This window comes from Quercus suber, unplaced genomic scaffold, assembly GCF_002906115.3.
Source record: "Quercus suber isolate HL8 unplaced genomic scaffold, Cork oak 2.0 scaffold_11, whole genome shotgun sequence".
Taxonomy (NCBI): Eukaryota; Viridiplantae; Streptophyta; class Magnoliopsida; order Fagales; family Fagaceae; genus Quercus; species Quercus suber.
In genome coordinates this window covers 309612-327415 of record NW_027069477.1, presented here as the reverse complement: position 1 = coordinate 327415, position 17804 = coordinate 309612, and the positions used below count along the sequence as shown (strand labels likewise).

The 17804-nt window shown below is 34.0% G+C and overlaps 1 protein-coding gene across 1 annotated transcript; it reads right to left on the bottom strand.

Annotated features, from left to right (window-relative positions):
• Window positions 1–2659: 2659 nt before the first annotated feature.
• LOC112030874 (protein SCARECROW) lies at window positions 2660–6697 on the bottom strand. The gene is made up of 2 exons (XM_024063544.2): window positions 4409–6697; window positions 2660–3222 (listed from the first exon to the last, which is right to left on the bottom strand). Exons 1-2 carry the CDS (start codon window positions 6331–6333, stop codon window positions 2766–2768), a joined length of 2382 nt encoding a protein of 793 aa, XP_023919312.2. The 5' UTR covers window positions 6334–6697; the 3' UTR covers window positions 2660–2765.
• Window positions 6698–17804: the final 11107 nt, after the last annotated feature.

Below are 17804 nucleotides of genomic sequence, written 5' to 3'. Positions count from 1 at the left end.
AGCAAACTTGAGCTTGTTCACGAGATAATTGATTAACCTTTTTTCCCCCTATATATGGTAATACCATGGTTAAAATGTTTTACCCTTTCATAAATTTATGAGTTTTTACAATGAATGGACTGTTTATATTATTTAGGGGCATGCATAGGTCGGGTTAAGGAGAGTTTTTAACCCAACTCACAATGGTGGGTTAAAAAAAATTCAACCTAATTCAACCCATCGAATAAGTCCAACCTAACCCAACCCAACCCAATCCACATGGATCGGGTTGGGTTGGGTTGAACCCATTGGTTGGACAATTTTTATTTATTTATTATTATTAAATTTAGCAGGAAAAAAAAAAATATCACACCTGCCACCTGAGTTGATAAAAAAAATATACATTAATATATAAACTAATATTCCAATTTAGTTATACATTAATATATGAACTAATAGACATTAATATTGGTTTTTATATGGCATAAGAAGAACTGTTTATTTAAAAAAAATTATTAATTATATAATATTTTTTAAATATATATTAAATATATGGGTAGGTCGAGTCAGGTTTGGAATTTTATGACTCGAACCCAACCCGACCCGCTGTCAAAAAAAAAATTTGTAACCTAACCCAACCCTCCAAGCCCTAAAAATCGACCCAACCCAGCGGGTTGAGTTGGGTTGGGTCGGTATTGGCGAGTTGACTGCACACCCCTTATTATTAATAAACTATATATAATTATTTAATATCATATTAACTTACTTGCAAATTTATACATTCCAATTTCAAGTTTATATAAATATATTTTTAGATAAGTATACATATAAAAATATACTATAATATATAGTTAAACCAAGCTCTCCTATTTACGAGCTTGTTTACTAACAAATTATTTGAACTTAACGCATTTAATAATCAAGCCAAAACTTGTGATAGAGTTAGGCTTGTTTACTAAACAAATGAACATCAACAAGTTTTTCTTGATTTGAGCTCAAGCTTTCCATATACAATTCATTCATTTATAGCTCTAGCAATATGCTCCCAATTCACCAAAACTAAACAAATTAGCGCCTATTAACTTTTACTTTCCTCCTTCCCGAGTCCCAACCACCACCTAATAATAATTTGAATTTTTTTTCCTTCTCTTTTGGTTAACTTCTTTTAAGTACTCCCTCTGTCCCACTTTTTTTGTCCTCTATTCCATTTTGGGATGTCCCAAAATATTGTCATATTTCTAAAAATAAAAGTCATTAATTTACTAATATTCCTATTATATCCCAATTAATTTACTAATTCAATTTTTTGATAAATTTTTTAAGGTAGTTTTGAAAATTTATACATTTTTAAAAAGTAGATAAGACAATAAATGATATTTCCTTAAAAAATTTGACTTTTTAAACAAGACAAAAAAAGTGGGACGGAGGGAGTATATTTCTGTGAATAAATTTCTTTCATATCATAATTAAAATCAAAATATTATTATCTATTTTATATTTCAAAATTCATTCAAAAAATAAAATCCCCTAAGGTTCAAAAATCTATAAAAAGAAAACAAAGGTAAAAACAAAGAAAGGAAAATAAAATGTGTGTATTAAAAATAAAACTAATAGAACCTTAAATCCTTTATGTAATAATTTTTTTTCCTCCATAAAAATGTGTGTAATATTAGCAATAAATTTTTGAGAAAATTACATAAACATACCAATTTAAGTTGAATATTGACATTGAAAATTTTTAAAATATTTTATTCATGAGAAGAAAAAAAACACCTTATAACAGAAAAGAAGTACAATGAATATTATATCTTTTTGTGAGTTTTCTTATATTGGTATATATCATATGCATAAATGTTTTTACCATATATAAATTTTGCCACTTCCCTAGAATGAAATATTGCTTTGCCACTGCTTTGAAATAAGAGGGAGTATATTTCTGTGAATAAATTTCTTTCATATCATAATTAAAATCAAAATATTATTATCTATTTTATATTTCAAAATTCATTCAAAAAATAAAATCCCCTAAGGTTCAAAAATCTATAAAAAGAAAACAAAGGTAAAAACAAAGAAAGGAAAATAAAATGTGTGTATTAAAAATAAAACTAATAGAACCTTAAATCCTTTATGTAATAATTTTTTTTCCTCCATAAAAATGTGTGTAATATTAGCAATAAATTTTTGAGAAAATTACATAAACATACCAATTTAAGTTGAATATTGACATTGAAAATTTTTAAAATATTTTATTCATGAGAAGAAAAAAAACACCTTATAACATAAAAGAAGTACAATGAATATTATATCTTTTTGTGAGTTTTCTTATATTGGTATATATCATATGCATAAATGTTTTTACCATATATAAATTTTGCCACTTCCCTAGAATGAAATATTGCTTTGCCACTGCTTTGAAATATGACCATCTCAATTTTACTTAAAAAACAGAGACTCATTTCATAGTTTTTTTTTTTATTATTGGTTAGAAATTGTCCGACTGCTATCCCCTTCTCACCTTCAACTCCTAGGTAGAATGAGGTATCACTTGGACCAAATGTCCAGTGATCCATTTCAGTATAAAATTATATGTATCCTTTAAAATTTTAAATAACGGTGACAACGTATACATTTTTAGTGTATAATATTTAATCTAATCTAACAAAAATGAAATCAGTTCGAATTATTAAATCATCAAGGGAGCATAGCTAGTAATTAACTGAATAATGTTGGAAGTAACAAATAAATAAAGGACAACAGAGCATGTGGTGGGAATGAGAAAAGTACAGTCAATAGTGATGGGTAGAGGTAGTAGCAGGAAAAGGAGGCCTCCAGGCAGAAGCAGTGAGCAAGCAAAGGTCTTTCCAACCAAGCTTGAGGGTGCCATTGTCCTCAACCAAGGTGTAACCATCGGAAGGGAACATACCAAGAAGCAGGGTGGCCTGGGTGGCAGCATTCCCTGCCAAAGAGAGGGGCTTGAACCCACACTGCTGCAGCTTCTCCCTCCAGTTATGGAACTTCACCTCTCCACTCCTCGATGGGCCCCCGACAGCCAGCACATTCCGGATCTCCCTGGATAGCAACTGCTGCTCTACCACGTGCCTTTCCTCGCTCTCCTCTCCGTAGCTTGCCCCGAGTGAATCGAACAGTGCCGAGTAGTAGTGTATTGCCTCCACAAACCTTCCCAAGAATGAACCTGCGTGGCTCAGGTCCTGCTCTACCACTGTCACCACTTTTGGTGCCAATCTGTTTAAATTCATTTCCCTCATGTATAAACGTTGTCAAAATCTCACATATACAATCTTTATAAAAATATTGTGTAGATATTTATTTATTTATTTATTTTGTGTGTGTGGATGATATTGATTGAAAATAACTGCATTACAAGCAAAAGAACTGGGCCTCGGGTCATCTATTGCGTGGATTCAACAAAGGTGTAGATTTTAACATAAAACAAAATTTTCTTTTAGTCCCAAAAAAAGAAGAAAAAAAGTTAATTGCACTGTCTGCATATGAATAGTTTGAAATGTCATTTCACAGAGCTAGTCAAAATCAATGGTCACGAATACAATGAAAACCATCCTTCGGTGTTCGCCAAGAAGGATGTTAACACGTTGTAGAGCAAGGTTAAACATGTATTTATAAGCTTTTGTGCCCTCTCTTTTTACAAGCTGGTTTTTAAAGATGTATTCTACCATGCACGGTAGTTTATTGAAAATGAAACAAAAAACACATTCTATACAAAGATTAAATAACCGTTTTCGTTGCTTAAGCAACATAGCACGTATTTTACACGTATTTTTATACCACTTAAATAACATTACTAGAAAAACATTACAACTCTAAAAGATTATTCGGCTATTAAAAACACTTTTTTATCATACGTATTTTTACCACACTTAAACAACATTACTAAAACAATATTACAACTCTAAAAAGTCATTCTGCTATTAAAAACACTTTTATCTCTCATATTTTCACCACACTTAAACAATGTTACTAGAAGTAAAAGATCATTCTGCTATTAAAAATACCAAGCCAAGATGCCCACACAACCAACAAAACCGACCAAAAAGACAAAAAAGTTAACCTATACATTTAGAAGCACAAGCTAAATAACTATCTGGAAATCTGAACAGGAGAAATCTTATTTAAGCAATCAACCAGCCAATGTAGACAGCAACGTGAAATGATTTTTTTTTTTTTTAGGGGGAAAAATGTAATATTGATCAAGATATAATACTAAATGATTATTATAGCTACAATATAACAACAGTAATCCAATGTAAAGATTTTCCACTAGATGTAAATAACGAAAAGGCAAAGATGGAATCAAAAAAGAGGGGATCATCATGATGTGTTTAAAATTAAAAGTAGTTATATATGTAGAACTCGATCATAAGTAGTGCAACTCGTTAGTCATAGTTGTTACCTCTGCAAAAGCCACAGCATATTGGTGTCGGAACCGGTGACATCGTAAAGGGAATGTTGCAACCAGTGAACAGCAACGGCTTCCCTCTTGCTGACATTAAGCCTCTCTGGGTCCAAATTGCCGGGTTTATCTGCGAGAGGAATGAACTCAAAGGGAAGGCCTAATTTCTCTGCGAAATCGGACAAGCGCTTGCCAGTAGCCTCGAGAGCATCCATGGAGGTTCCTAGGCCAGTGAGGCGCACATAAGGTGGTCCGCGGGGTCTAGAAGCAAGGATGTGAAAGAGACCAGGCCACTGGAGACCTTGCATGATGTCTAGATCAATGATGTGAACTCTTTCCTCCCTCTCGAATGCTTCCTGTATAGCCTGATTGGCTGTGAAATGCGAAAACTTGACGAGGGGGCTGATGCCATTGAATACTTGAAAAGCAGAAGCCATCTTTTGGCTATAACTATGGCCTGAATTGGGCAGCGACCCATATATTCCAAGGCACGAGCTCACCAGTCTTGCGGACATAGCCTCGGAGAAATAAGCAGCCACACGCTGCGCGGCAGTACCAAAAGGCGTTGAAAGTTCCGAAATCTCCAGAAGCATGTTGTTTGCTTCCTCAAAATTATCAGCGGAGACGGCTTCGGCGCATTGCAAGAGCAAGGTGAGGAGGTGTAAGCCTTGTTCGTCTCTCTTCTGCTGACGCATCTCTTCTTTCTTCTCTCTGCTTGTATGGACAATATTAGTTGGGGTGGTCGCACTAGTAGTAGTAGTAGTAGTAGTAGACGGCATTAATATTGCAGTATCTGGAGGGGAAGAGTTTTCCTGTTGTTGTTGCTCCTCTTGCAATTGAACTTGGACGGTAGGGTTAGGGGAAGCGGTAGGAAGGGGTGTAACTCCCCAGTGCAGATACAATTGATTCATAGCTTCAGAAGTAGTAGAAACAGGAAGCAGCGGAGTCTGTTGGCCTGCTTGTTGCTGCACTACAGTAGTCCTTGATCTCCTGAGTTCCGCTGCTGCTGGCACATAATTTGGGATGGGATCGGCTGAAGTTAGGGAGCGAAGCCTGTACTCGAGGACAGCAGCAAGATTAGGATTGCAAGGAAAAATAATCTCTCTCACGTTCTGGATGAGCTGTGGAATAGACACGTTGTTGGAGCTGTGGATTAGATCCTTTATGATGCCGTCGATCCACGCCGAGCCGTCTTCCATGGAAACACCACAAACACTCGCCTTATTATTATTATTGTTATTAGGAAGGCTTCTGCTGCTGCTGCGGTTGCTGTTGCTGTTGATGTTGGTAGTGGTATTATTACTAGTATTTTGACTCGTTTCGGAAGGAAACAAAGGCAGGCCTGAGAACCCACACACAGAAACAGAAACAGCAGCAGGGGTAGTGCTTATTTGGGGTTGGGGCTGGGCCGCAGGGCTTAAGTTGGGAGGAGTAACACAAGATAAAAACCCACCACCTGACGTCATACTTGTCAAATCGGTGGTGGCAGAAGGTAGCATAGTGGAGTAGTTGTTGGTCTGACTTGGATTTGGTATAGCAGGGAAGTTGTCCACCGAACCAACATGATTATTATTACCGGCAGCTTGAAACGAGCTAGAGCTACCATTCACGGTGGTGTTGCTGCCAGCTCGCCGGGCAAACCTAATATAATCATTATTCTTGTTGGTATCAGGGTCTGTACATGTGGTGGATGTCTGAACATCCACCTCAATCTCAGAAGCCATCCTTTTTCTCAGCATCTTTCCGTTAGACAGCTGATGATGACGATGATTACGTGGTTGTTCCTCGTAGCACCTTGTCCTCCTGCTGCTGCTATTATTGTTGTTGTTGGAGGCACTCGTAGTCAAGGGACTATTGTTATCTGTATTTTTGTTGCTATTGTTACCGCCATTGACATCAACATCAAGCCAAGTACAGGCAGTCATGGAGACTCACGGGCCGCTTATAGTGATCCTGGAGATTTTTTTGACGAAAGACAAATTAAGGCTCTGTGGTGTAAGTGCTTCCTCATAAGAAGATACCAGTTGTTGTAGTATATGAGATTTTTAGGAATACAAATTTGCTAAAAATAATGGAGTTTGAAAGAGAGCATTTGTGTGCGTTGCCTGAGATGCAGAGAGCATCCAAGCAGATAACGGTGTGAGGATTGAGACAGCGGCTTTGGGATTCTTTTTTCTCTCTCTTTCTCAAGTCTCAAGTTTCAACCTTACCTTTTGGATGCTTCTGTTTTTTTCATAACCGAGAAGAAAAAGGTAGGGGGGGGCGGGTGGGGACGGAGTGGCTAGCTGGTGTGGTGGTGGTGGAGGGGGGCGGGTGGGGAAGGCGAGGCTAGCTGGTGTGGTGGTGGTGGTGGTGATGGCAGTTAGCTATGCGTCTTTGTGTGGATGAATTTATTGTAACTGGCAAATAGGAAATACTAATGAAATGGTGCACACAGATTGATGTCTTTGTTGGGTTGCATTTGCAAGCGATGCAACTTATACGAACTGATAGGGAAAGAAGTGAGTAATTTACCCCGCTAAACTCTGCCTGTGTATATTCATGTGGGAGATATGAAATACATTAAAAAAATAATGGCCACTTTGTTCCCTGCTTCGTCGTTGAGTGTTTAACGTCTTTACAATCAGACTTGGAACAATCACAATGAAAAATCCTCAGCTCCAGCGTTTTTGAATGGCCAAACCCGATTTTTCCGTGAATTTAAAATATTTACAATTTCATTTGTCACCGCTGTCAGCACACACTGTTCCACACATTTTCCAATACACATCTAAGTATTTAGGCCCAAAAAAAAAAACTACAGTACAATGCTTGAATCACGATTTAGTGCTTTTGCAATGATGGTCATGACAATGAAGCAATCAATCAAGGAATGTTTCAGGCCGTTTCGCAAGTAATTTTGATCTTGTAATATTGTCTAAGTACCATTAAAAATACTAAAAATACGTGTAAATAAAAAAATATTGTTAAAATTCGTATTAAACTGTTTAAACAAGCAAAACTAATTAAAACAAAATAAACAATCAGGTACTGTAAATATAATTGTATGACTTGCCATCCCGCCATAATTGAACACTTACATCGTATCTGTTATTCTGTTTGCTAGTTTCTTTTTTTTCTTTTTTAATTTTTAAAAAGCCCTTATTTCTGGCACTCTTTAACTATAGATCATGACTGGGAGATGTCACATATTTAGTTGGCAAATCTTATATTACCTTGTGTATGTAACCATTAGGTTTGGACACTGATTTGAAAAAGCCTAAGTCATTGCTAACTACTATTGGATAACCATTGGATTAAGCATTTTTAGCACATAGAAAATGGATGGATTCATTATAAAATTGGTTTGAGATTGACAAAGGTCAATTCTTTTGAATCAATAGCATGTGTAAATACTCATGTGTTTAAAGAGAGAGAAAGGATGTATATCAGCGATTAGCAAGGCAGGATAATTTGAGGTGATTTGATTGATGAAACTATTATGTAGGAATTTACTAAAATGACATAATAAAATTCGCAAAAAAAAAAAAGTGACATAATAAAATTCCAAGTCTTCTTATCATCGCCCATATCTTTCTTTTCTTTTTCTTTTTTTCCTCCTGTTCTTTCCGGGCGAGGTTGTTTATAATATATGAAAAACAAATTACTGAGGTCGAACCTTCCAGAAGAAATAAAATATCAAAGTCTACCTGATTATCACAAATAAATAGTAAACAATAGAAGTGGGTCAATTTTTGGTTGCGGTAAAAAAAAAAAAAAGAAGTTGGTCAGTGATAATGTAATTCGGGTCATAAGACTAACATGCTGAAGATAAAATGATCAACCTGTTTCCTTTTTATTTTTACATGAAAGAGATATTCGCAAGTCTGCTATTCTTCAACTAGAATGGCATAGCTGGTCAGTTATCACCCCAAAAAAGAAAGGCGTTGTACGGAGTATTATTCAACAATTCGCGTTTACAATGTCGTCAATCGTCAAAGAACATGGAAAAATAAATTGAAAATTATGTAAAGATCAATTCATTTTTGGCAACTGCTATTCGAAAACAACTGTGTTTTGGATGGGGTGAAGCTGTGGGCCAATAAAAAAATAGGGTGTGAAAAAAGGCTATGCCTACCCTTCACTTTTTTGCTTGAAGAAAACGATGCGTAATTCAAGCGAAATTTTATGTGTTCGCCTCATAAAGGTCACTTTCGATTTCATTTCCCACACAAACGTTTTAATTTACATTTGGAAGTATATATAGCGAAAAACATCTCGTGCTAATTCCGAGACGTGGCCCCTTACAACAAAATAATATCTTCTCTTTGTTTCTCAAAAATAAAAATAAAAATTATAATAATATCTTCTCTTTGCTTCGTTATTAGCAAAGTGCAAGACATATAATAGTTCTTTACTTCTTTGTCGTAGAATATTATCATATTTGAAAAGGTTTGTGTTTATTCAACAACAATAAAAATTGTGCGATTTGTCCAATAACCCTCGGTCCAACTAAAATTTCCTAAGCTTAGCTGCTGTGGTATAAATTTTTCCTCATACCACATGACTCGGCTTCAAAAGTAACCAAAGCAAATATTTAAAGCTTTAGCTTGACTTTAGAATGCCATTAATTGGATCGTCTCGTCTGCGTAGATCTACATATCTTGACATATTGTTAATATGGTAGTAAATAAAAAAGTGGGTCTAAAAAATGTTGTAAATTTTGCTTTTCTTTTTTGTAATAGCGGTACTCACTTATGTTCTAAAGCTCCCTCACTAGTCACTAGCTAGTCACTACTTTTAAGTTTTAATAGATAGGGTGGAATAGCATTAAAAAGTTGGGAAGTAAAACAAATAGCAAAACAAACGAGAGTGGTGGAGGGCCGGAGGCTAAAGAAGAAGACAGAAAAGAAATCGGGGTAGTGCTGTGATCGAGCTAAGGGTAGAGGAGGAGGAGGAGATAGGGCTGTCAAATCTCTCAGTTCCCCAAAATTGAAACGTAGCGTTTGACATTTTGCTTTCAGCTGCATCATTACCTGTCAACTGTTTCACCTTGAATATTACTATGTTTATTATATTTTTATTTTTACTAGGTCTTTGGACTTTGTTTGACTCCAGCACACCCATAGGGATAAAGATACTGCAATAAACAATACTATCTGAACTAGAAAAAGTGAGATGGACAGGTCACATAGGAGACTGCAACTCGCAGAGAACCGGAAAAAGAAACAAAATAATAAAGAGCACACTTTTCAAGAAAAAAGTTGAGTTGAAGTTTTTATTATTTACAGTATTTTTTAATTTTAAGAGTACGAAAACAATAAGGATAGGATACAGTGTAGAAGTTTGGCGTGTAGAAAGTTAGAAGTCTTTTCAACCTTTTTCCTCTCTACAGAGAGAAGTAGTCTGTCAAGTAAACACGTGAGAGAGAGACACACAGACTGCTCCTCCCAAAATAGGTTCGTTCCATCGAGATCAGGAAGATCTCGACCGCATAAATCCTTTTCAGCAAAATCTTATATATCTGGCTGATTGTTCTAACTTCTAACCCTTTTTTTCCACTCTTCACAGTGCAAACCTCCCTCGTGTCAAAATGGTCCCCCCACCCCCTTTCCTCTCTCATGAGCTCATCTCTTTTTCTGGATTTTCTTCTTTTATATATAATATATGCTCGTATAATTTATTTTAGCTACAGAACGAGAATGGAGGACTTCTTCATTTCCAGTTTATTTGTGAATTGTGGTTTAGCAAAAAAAAAAAAAAGTTTATTTGTGAATTGTGACGTGTCCTGTGAGCCAAGTGAAGTCCGGTATGTATATGTGTCCAGATGTCGCAGTTTTTTATTTTTAGGCAAAGTACATCTACATCTAAGTTTACACAAGTACTTGGTTTCTAAATCAGAATCATCTAATTGACTACCAAATCAAAAAAAAAAAAAAAAAGGGATCATCTAACTACAAAATAGGTGGAGAAATAGAGATAGAACTTACTCAATCGTTTTAAAAAAATTACTTAATCAAGATCATTGAGGGGCTAAAATATGAAACATTCTTTTTTAATTAAGAATAAAAAATATAAAAAGAATTTGAAAAAAAAAATCACATGCCGGACCTTTGGCAGCTAAAGATCATGGAGGCCAATAAGATCAAATTGTTTCTACTAGACCTTTGGCTGCTAAAAAGTCACTTCTTTTTAGATAGGATATGTTCTTTGGAAGTGGCTAGATCTTAAAGGATATTACTTTGACTTTTTAAGATGTAATTGTCCTGTTCTAACTTTTTCTAGTATTGCAAAAAAGAATGTGAAAATCATTATTGACGTTTTTTCTCTTTTTCATTGTATAATATGATATTAATTTAATAAAGTCTACTATTATTTCTTCTTAAAATATAATAAAAGTTAGGTCTTAAAAGTTATAGGTGTATCAATTAATTTTTTTATTAATTATTAAGATACATTTGAAATAGTTTTTTTATTTAATTTATAATATATATTTAATACTTAAAATACATGTTTTTATTTACATATATTTTTTTATTAAAATTTTGCATTGCATGTACTAGTATACTATATACAAAATAAAACTATTACCCTATTGACAATACAAACCAAAGAAAAAGGACACAAAATAATTATTTTTTAATTAGACATTTATTAAAACGAACTTTAGCATTCTTTTAAATTCTAGGAATAATCTATTATTGATTATGTATTGAATTTGCAGTAATTTACCTTTTATGTAAAAAAATTAAATAGTCCTTTAAAAAAAATCATCTTCTCTTTTGTAATTAAAACGAATTTAAATTTTGACAACATTTATGATTTTAAGTATAAGTGCAATCACTCTATAAATAAATTTGGTATATTGTCAATCGTTTGATCGTTAGTTCGTTACCAAATATTTGGTACCATTCAAAAAGAATTGATGAAGAATTTACCGGACCTTTGGCAGCTAAAGATCATGGAGGCCAATAAGATCAAATTGTTTCTACTAGACCTTTGGCTGCTAAAAAGTCACTTCTTTTTAGATAGGATATGTTCTTTGGAAGTGGCTAGATCTTAAAGGATATTACTTTGACTTTTTAAGATGTAATTGTCCTGTTCTAACTTTTTCTAGTATTGCAAAAAAGAATGTGAAAATCATTATTGACGTTTTTTCTCTTTTTCATTGTATAATATGATATTAATTTAATAAAGTCTACTATTATTTCTTCTTAAAATATAATAAAAGTTAGGTCTTAAAAGTTATAGGTGTATCAATTAATTTTTTTATTAATTATTAAGATACATTTGAAATAGTTTTTTTATTTAATTTATAATATATATTTAATACTTAAAATACATGTTTTTATTTACATATATTTTTTTATTAAAATTTTGCATTGCATGTACTAGTATACTATATACAAAATAAAACTATTACCCTATTGACAATACAAACCAAAGAAAAAGGACACAAAATAATTATTTTTTAATTAGACATTTATTAAAACGAACTTTAGCATTCTTTTAAATTCTAGGAATAATCTATTATTGATTATGTATTGAATTTGCAGTAATTTACCTTTTATGTAAAAAAATTAAATAGTCCTTTAAAAAAAATCATCTTCTCTTTTGTAATTAAAACGAATTTAAATTTTGACAACATTTATGATTTTAAGTATAAGTGCAATCACTCTATAAATAAATTTGGTATATTGTCAATCGTTTGATCGTTAGTTCGTTACCAAATATTTGGTACCATTCAAAAAGAATTGATGAAGAATTTTAAAAAAAATGTGTACTTCATCTATTACCATCTCATCAAATATAGAATGAAAAAAGAGAAAAAACGAAACACTAGCGAGCATGCGCGCGCACATATATATATATATATATATAAAAGATCAAGAAATTAATCTATGACAAAAATAAAAGAGAAATTTGTATTGAAGGCTGTTGAGGTCTAAAAAATCATAACCCCAAGGCCCAAAAATAGCACAATGGGCCAACTCCATAGAAAGTAATATCAAAGTAGTTGAGCTCACCACAAGGGAAAATGATGATAAGCCCAAAAGATCTAAAGCCCAAAACCCACGAAAGGATAGGCCTTAGAAACAAGCAAAGGGAAGAAAAGAAATAGGCCCAACTTGCAAAGATCAGAAAATCCAAAGAAATCTAGAAGAAAGAACTAGCTCGGGATGTCCAGAAGCTGCCAGGGGGCTTAGGATCCTCGGAGCTTGCAACACAACTAGGATGAGATTGAGAAAGTTCAAAAGAGCACCAAGAAGTACAAGAAACGAAGGATAGATACATCCTTCTCAACAGCCCAATGTTGCAGAAAGGGATTAGAAAGCTTGGGACTAACAATTTATGAACAAAGGGGTAGTACCTCAAGGAACCCAAAAGGAAGAACCACAAATGGAAGTAATTGGGAAAACTTTCGATTTAGCAGAGAAGGAATCAGCTCACTCAAGAAAAAATGACAAAAAAGGTAGCCAAAAAGCTGAATCTGAAAAGGTAAGGTGTAAAAGTCTTGAAGGAAGAGAGATTAAGAAGTCAGCCCTCTAAAAACACCCCAGAATAGAAAGTCAGCAAGAAATTTTTAAGGAAACATCACAAAAAGAATAAAACTATGAGAAGCAAGGAAAGTACCAGTCATCAAAATAGCTGGCACTACGTGGGTTCTGGTACCCAGGAAAACAGGGGAGGGGAATCAGTGGTACCCTGGAACCCTAGAGTAACACTATAAAAGGGAGAAGTAGCCAAACATTGGGGGCATGCAAAAATAGTGAAATCATAATAAAATCATTGGGAAAATTTGGTCAAAACTCAAAGAAAGTAGGGAAATATCACCCAGCGTCCAAAAAAATAGCCATTGTAGAACATACTTGGATTTAAAGGGATTCAAATTTTACAAGTCTTAGAGGCTTAGATAACCATCTAAGTTTGTAATTTTTGAGCTTATTTGAATCTTGTAACATGTCTCAGTGAGCACATTGTAATTCATAATTAAGGAAAATAATAAAATAATTCATATTGATTTAAGGATCCCTAACAATTATTTTGCATGTTTCTTTATTACATTGTCTTCCTTTGCTATTTTCTTGTTGTTCATAGGGATGGCAAAATGAACCCGACCAGCTGGTACCTGGTCCGACCCGACCCTAATGGGTCGGGTTTTACTCGACTCGTTTAACATTAAGGTCGGGTCTGGGTTTTCATTAAAAAAACCCGAAACAGGTTTGGGTCGAGTTCGGGTATTAGGCATACCCGGCCCAAACCCGACCCGTATATATAATATTAAAAAAAAAAACCCTAACTATAAATACTCACTTTTCCCCTAAAATCCCTCAAACCCATTCTCTCACCCTCTCATTTAGTCCTTCTCTCCCAAGCCACCTCCCATTCTCTCCCTCAGCCTCAGTCTCACTTGAGCAAGACCGCCGGCGCCGCTACTTCGCCTCCCATGCTTATTTCGTCGACACCACTGCTCCTTGCATACCTCACCTCGCCGATGCCGCTGCTTTGCCTCTCATGCTCACTTCGCTGGCACTGTTGTTCAAAGAATCACATTTGTAATTTCTAGTTTTAGTGCTATTTTAGTTGAATAGATCAGCTTGTTTGATTTGATTTTGTAGGGTTTTATTGTTCAAACCTAGGGTTTGTATGTTAATTCTTGTTTTTGCTTTTGATGTGAGAAAATATTGTAATGAAAAAAAAAAGGGTTTCCGATCTGTTGGTTGCTAAGAAAATAATGGGTTTTCTTGAGTGTTCTTTTTCCTCTCCTATTTGGTTGCTAAGAAAATCAATATTAGGCAATCTTTTTTTTTTTATTGGGCCACATAATGGGCCTTGAAGTACCACGGCCCAACAAGGCTTGTGGAGCCCGCGGGGCCCAGCGAGGGCGGATCCAGGCCCCAGGAAAAAAATCCGTTTAGTAAACGAGCCGAGTTCGAGCCGTGGGTCTTGGCCTGCAAGTCAGGTCCGTGTATGAAAAAACTCGGCCCGAACCCGACCCGTTACCATTCCTAGTTATTCAATACATATATTCTCACTTGCTAATGTATACGTATTGTAGGATTCTTATCCTGTGCATCACTTGGTTTGTAAACAGTCCATTTAGCTACGGTAAACCAAGCTCTATCCCTTCAAACTATAACAAAAGGGCCCGGGGTCCTAGCTTAAGCTTGGGCTTGGACACTGTCCAAAAAGGGACCCTCACAAAGGCTCTTATTCTCTTATATCTTAGTTTGCCTTTAATTTTCTACTGATAAAGAAAAGCTCTTTTTTTTTTTTTACTAAAGAATTTTAGCTATTTTTTTTTTTTTTTTTTTTTTTTGCTTGCTGTGATCATCATTCATCAAACGAAAAAAATTTAGGAAATCTTCAACTATAGTAAAATTTCGTTTGCCACACAGAAAATCGCATAATTTTTTTGCTGAATATAGTTGTTCAAGCTTTGCATGTTTAGAAAAAAGAAATCAGTTTGCCTTTTGTAGGCAACTGCCCCTCGTGTGAGTGATATTTTCAGGGAGGAGGCTAGTTTGCCTTCTGTTTTGTAGTTCTGTGTTTCTCTTTCAATAAAGTCTTTCATTTCATAATTTTATTAATTTTTTTTTTAAAATAAAAGTCACTTAAGAAGGAGGGGGTGTATATCTATTGAATTATGCTAGTACCACATAATTGGATACAACTTTGTCCCATAACTTACCACATAGCGAGTTGTGGTTGGCAAAGGTGTGTCCCCACATGACCCACTAACACACTTTTACTAATCACAACTCATCATGTGGTGAGTTGTGGCAAAAAGTTGTGTCTAATTATATAGTACTAGCAAAATTCATATATATTAAGTGTGGAGGACATTAATATTCATCCAGAATTTGTGCTTAAGATTCTAAGAAATACGTAAGTAGTAATGTGTTTTAATCTCTATATTTTATTGAGTTAGTAGGTAATGTAACAGTTTCTCATTAAAATAAAAAAATATTATAATTAAAAAAGTATTGGAGGTAAGTCAAACTCATACCCATCTTATAATATTGAAATTTAGATTTGAAGTTGCATGTTTAATTGCTTTGTCATTGTCAAGACGGCGATTAATTGCACAGGATTTTGGACCATTTGGTCTTTGTAGGGTAACTCACTCACCCTCCTGGGAGAAATCTAATGGCCTGGTTGAGACTTGAGGGTAGTGTTCATGTTGTTTTAGGCAAACCACGCATGCGTTGACGCACTTTTTTAATTTGAAATCTATTAGATAAACTGCTTATTATTAACCAAAGAGAAATGTTTGATCCACGATACTTTAACAATATTTTAAAAACAAATTCATTCTTGGTGATTATCATTGGTGAGTAAAAAATTGGTGTTATTCTACCATGTAGGATTTGTTATAAAAATATTGTGAATTAACATTACTATTAATTGAAACTAGACAACATATTGAATATCAAATAAAACCCTTTTGATTCAAAATTGATCTTTTTTTTTTCTTTTTCTTTTTAGGTTGAGTTTATTTATATATTAAGAGTGAATGAGTTTTTGATATTTGCCAAATATCTTTATTATGTGGGAAATTTTCACAAAATTTTTTTTTTTTTGAGCAGAAAATTTTCACAATTAATCATGGAGATTAGAAAGAGAGAGACAGGTGGGAAAAGGAGGGCAGAGACAGGCATGGCCAAGTGAGCATGTTGATGTTGGGGCAGTTGAAATTTGGGGGCAAGGTCACATGGAACAAAAATTCAGATTAAGTTAAAAAAAATTGATGCACAAGAGATCATTTGTATTTGATAGGAAAAAGACGGAATAGGTAGTACCAAACGTTGGAGCTTGTATGTAACAAAACAACGGTGTCAATCTAAATTAACAGAGAAAAGTGGAAGAGGTTCACAGCATAGGCCAAAACCATTACTACGTACTCCTGTGAAGAAGAATCATGAATGCGTGTAATCCCAATCTCATTACGCCAAACTCCCAGATCCAGATCCGCCCCACTCTCTCTCTCTCATATCATATCATATATAAGTTTTAAGTTATAACACATGAATTTGGAGACCTTTATACATGTGTTTGATTGATTGATTTGAGTGACACCTGATTGGTTGGATTTTTTGTTTGTAAGTACATGATTCCAATCATTTTTGCAATTATTCATCAATGCATTTTCATGTATCTAATAAATTCATTACAAGGACTCTTCACTTTTATCTTCTCTCCCAAATTATTTTGCATATGATGTGATGATTTTTTCGCCCCTTCTTCTCAAAAGTGTCAACTTGTTTTCCAGGTCACCGAAAAAATACATTCGAAACTAGTGCCCACTCGTTACTGTCAGTTTCACGCTAGCATTGTCCCCTGGGCCGCTGAGGGTAAAATATCCAAATCAAATGTATTAGTATTTTTTTTAATTGATACTTTTAACGAGGAGAATGAGAATTTAATCTTTGAATATTTCTGTTGAAAATAACTTGATGGGCCAATTGAGCCAGATTCTTGGTGATCATTTATTTCATTCAATGGTAGCATGTAAGTACCAGCAAAATTTTATGAATAGTGATTCAAAACATAACAAGAATCATTTGGTAGAATATACTGTTATAATCTTATATATTTTTTTAAAAACCCACAAATTTTTTTTTTTTTTAGCTAGAATACTCTAAAAATGAACTCTTTCTCGGGATCCCCTTGCAATCCATAGGGTTCAACATTGAGGGTAAGATGAAAGGTAAATGGATAAATATTTTTATTTTTAACACTCATGTATTTTGGGCAACTAAAAAAACACCTCATCTATTAAATTTTTACTAATTACTACAATTAAAATGAACACTTTGAAGATTTGGAGGCCCTGGTCCTATAGGCTCATTGTAAAACCCTCTCGTTGCTTCAAAAGGAATGAGAGGGTTTTACAATGAACCCAGAAGAAGCTATTCACTTGGCAGATCTACTAAAAAATTGAATCCTAATTTGATTATTTAGCCTGATGAAATCAATTAATTACATCACATGTACAAAAAGTAATGTAGCTTTACTTAGAATAGTGTTTTTTGGATAGTTATAATAGCTGAGGGAGATTTGAACCCTAAATGTCTCTATTAAAAAAATAAAAAATAAAAAATGTCAGTTCGTTGAATTACAAGGTTCTTAGCACTTAGAAATTAAAATAGTGTTTGATATAATATACCTAAAAGAATATGAAATTTTAATTGATAAATCTAATTAGACCAAACATATATTTTTTGGTATAAATGGTTGAACAATTATGATACATGACATGTTGAATTTTGATTTTAACCATATAAGAGAATTATGAAACAATGTCAAATAATGTAATAACATAGATTGTGGACCTATATAAAAATAAAAAGAAAATTAACGAGTGTCCTTAGAGCATTGGTTAACAATCCATTTTAGGAAAGTTTTGATATCA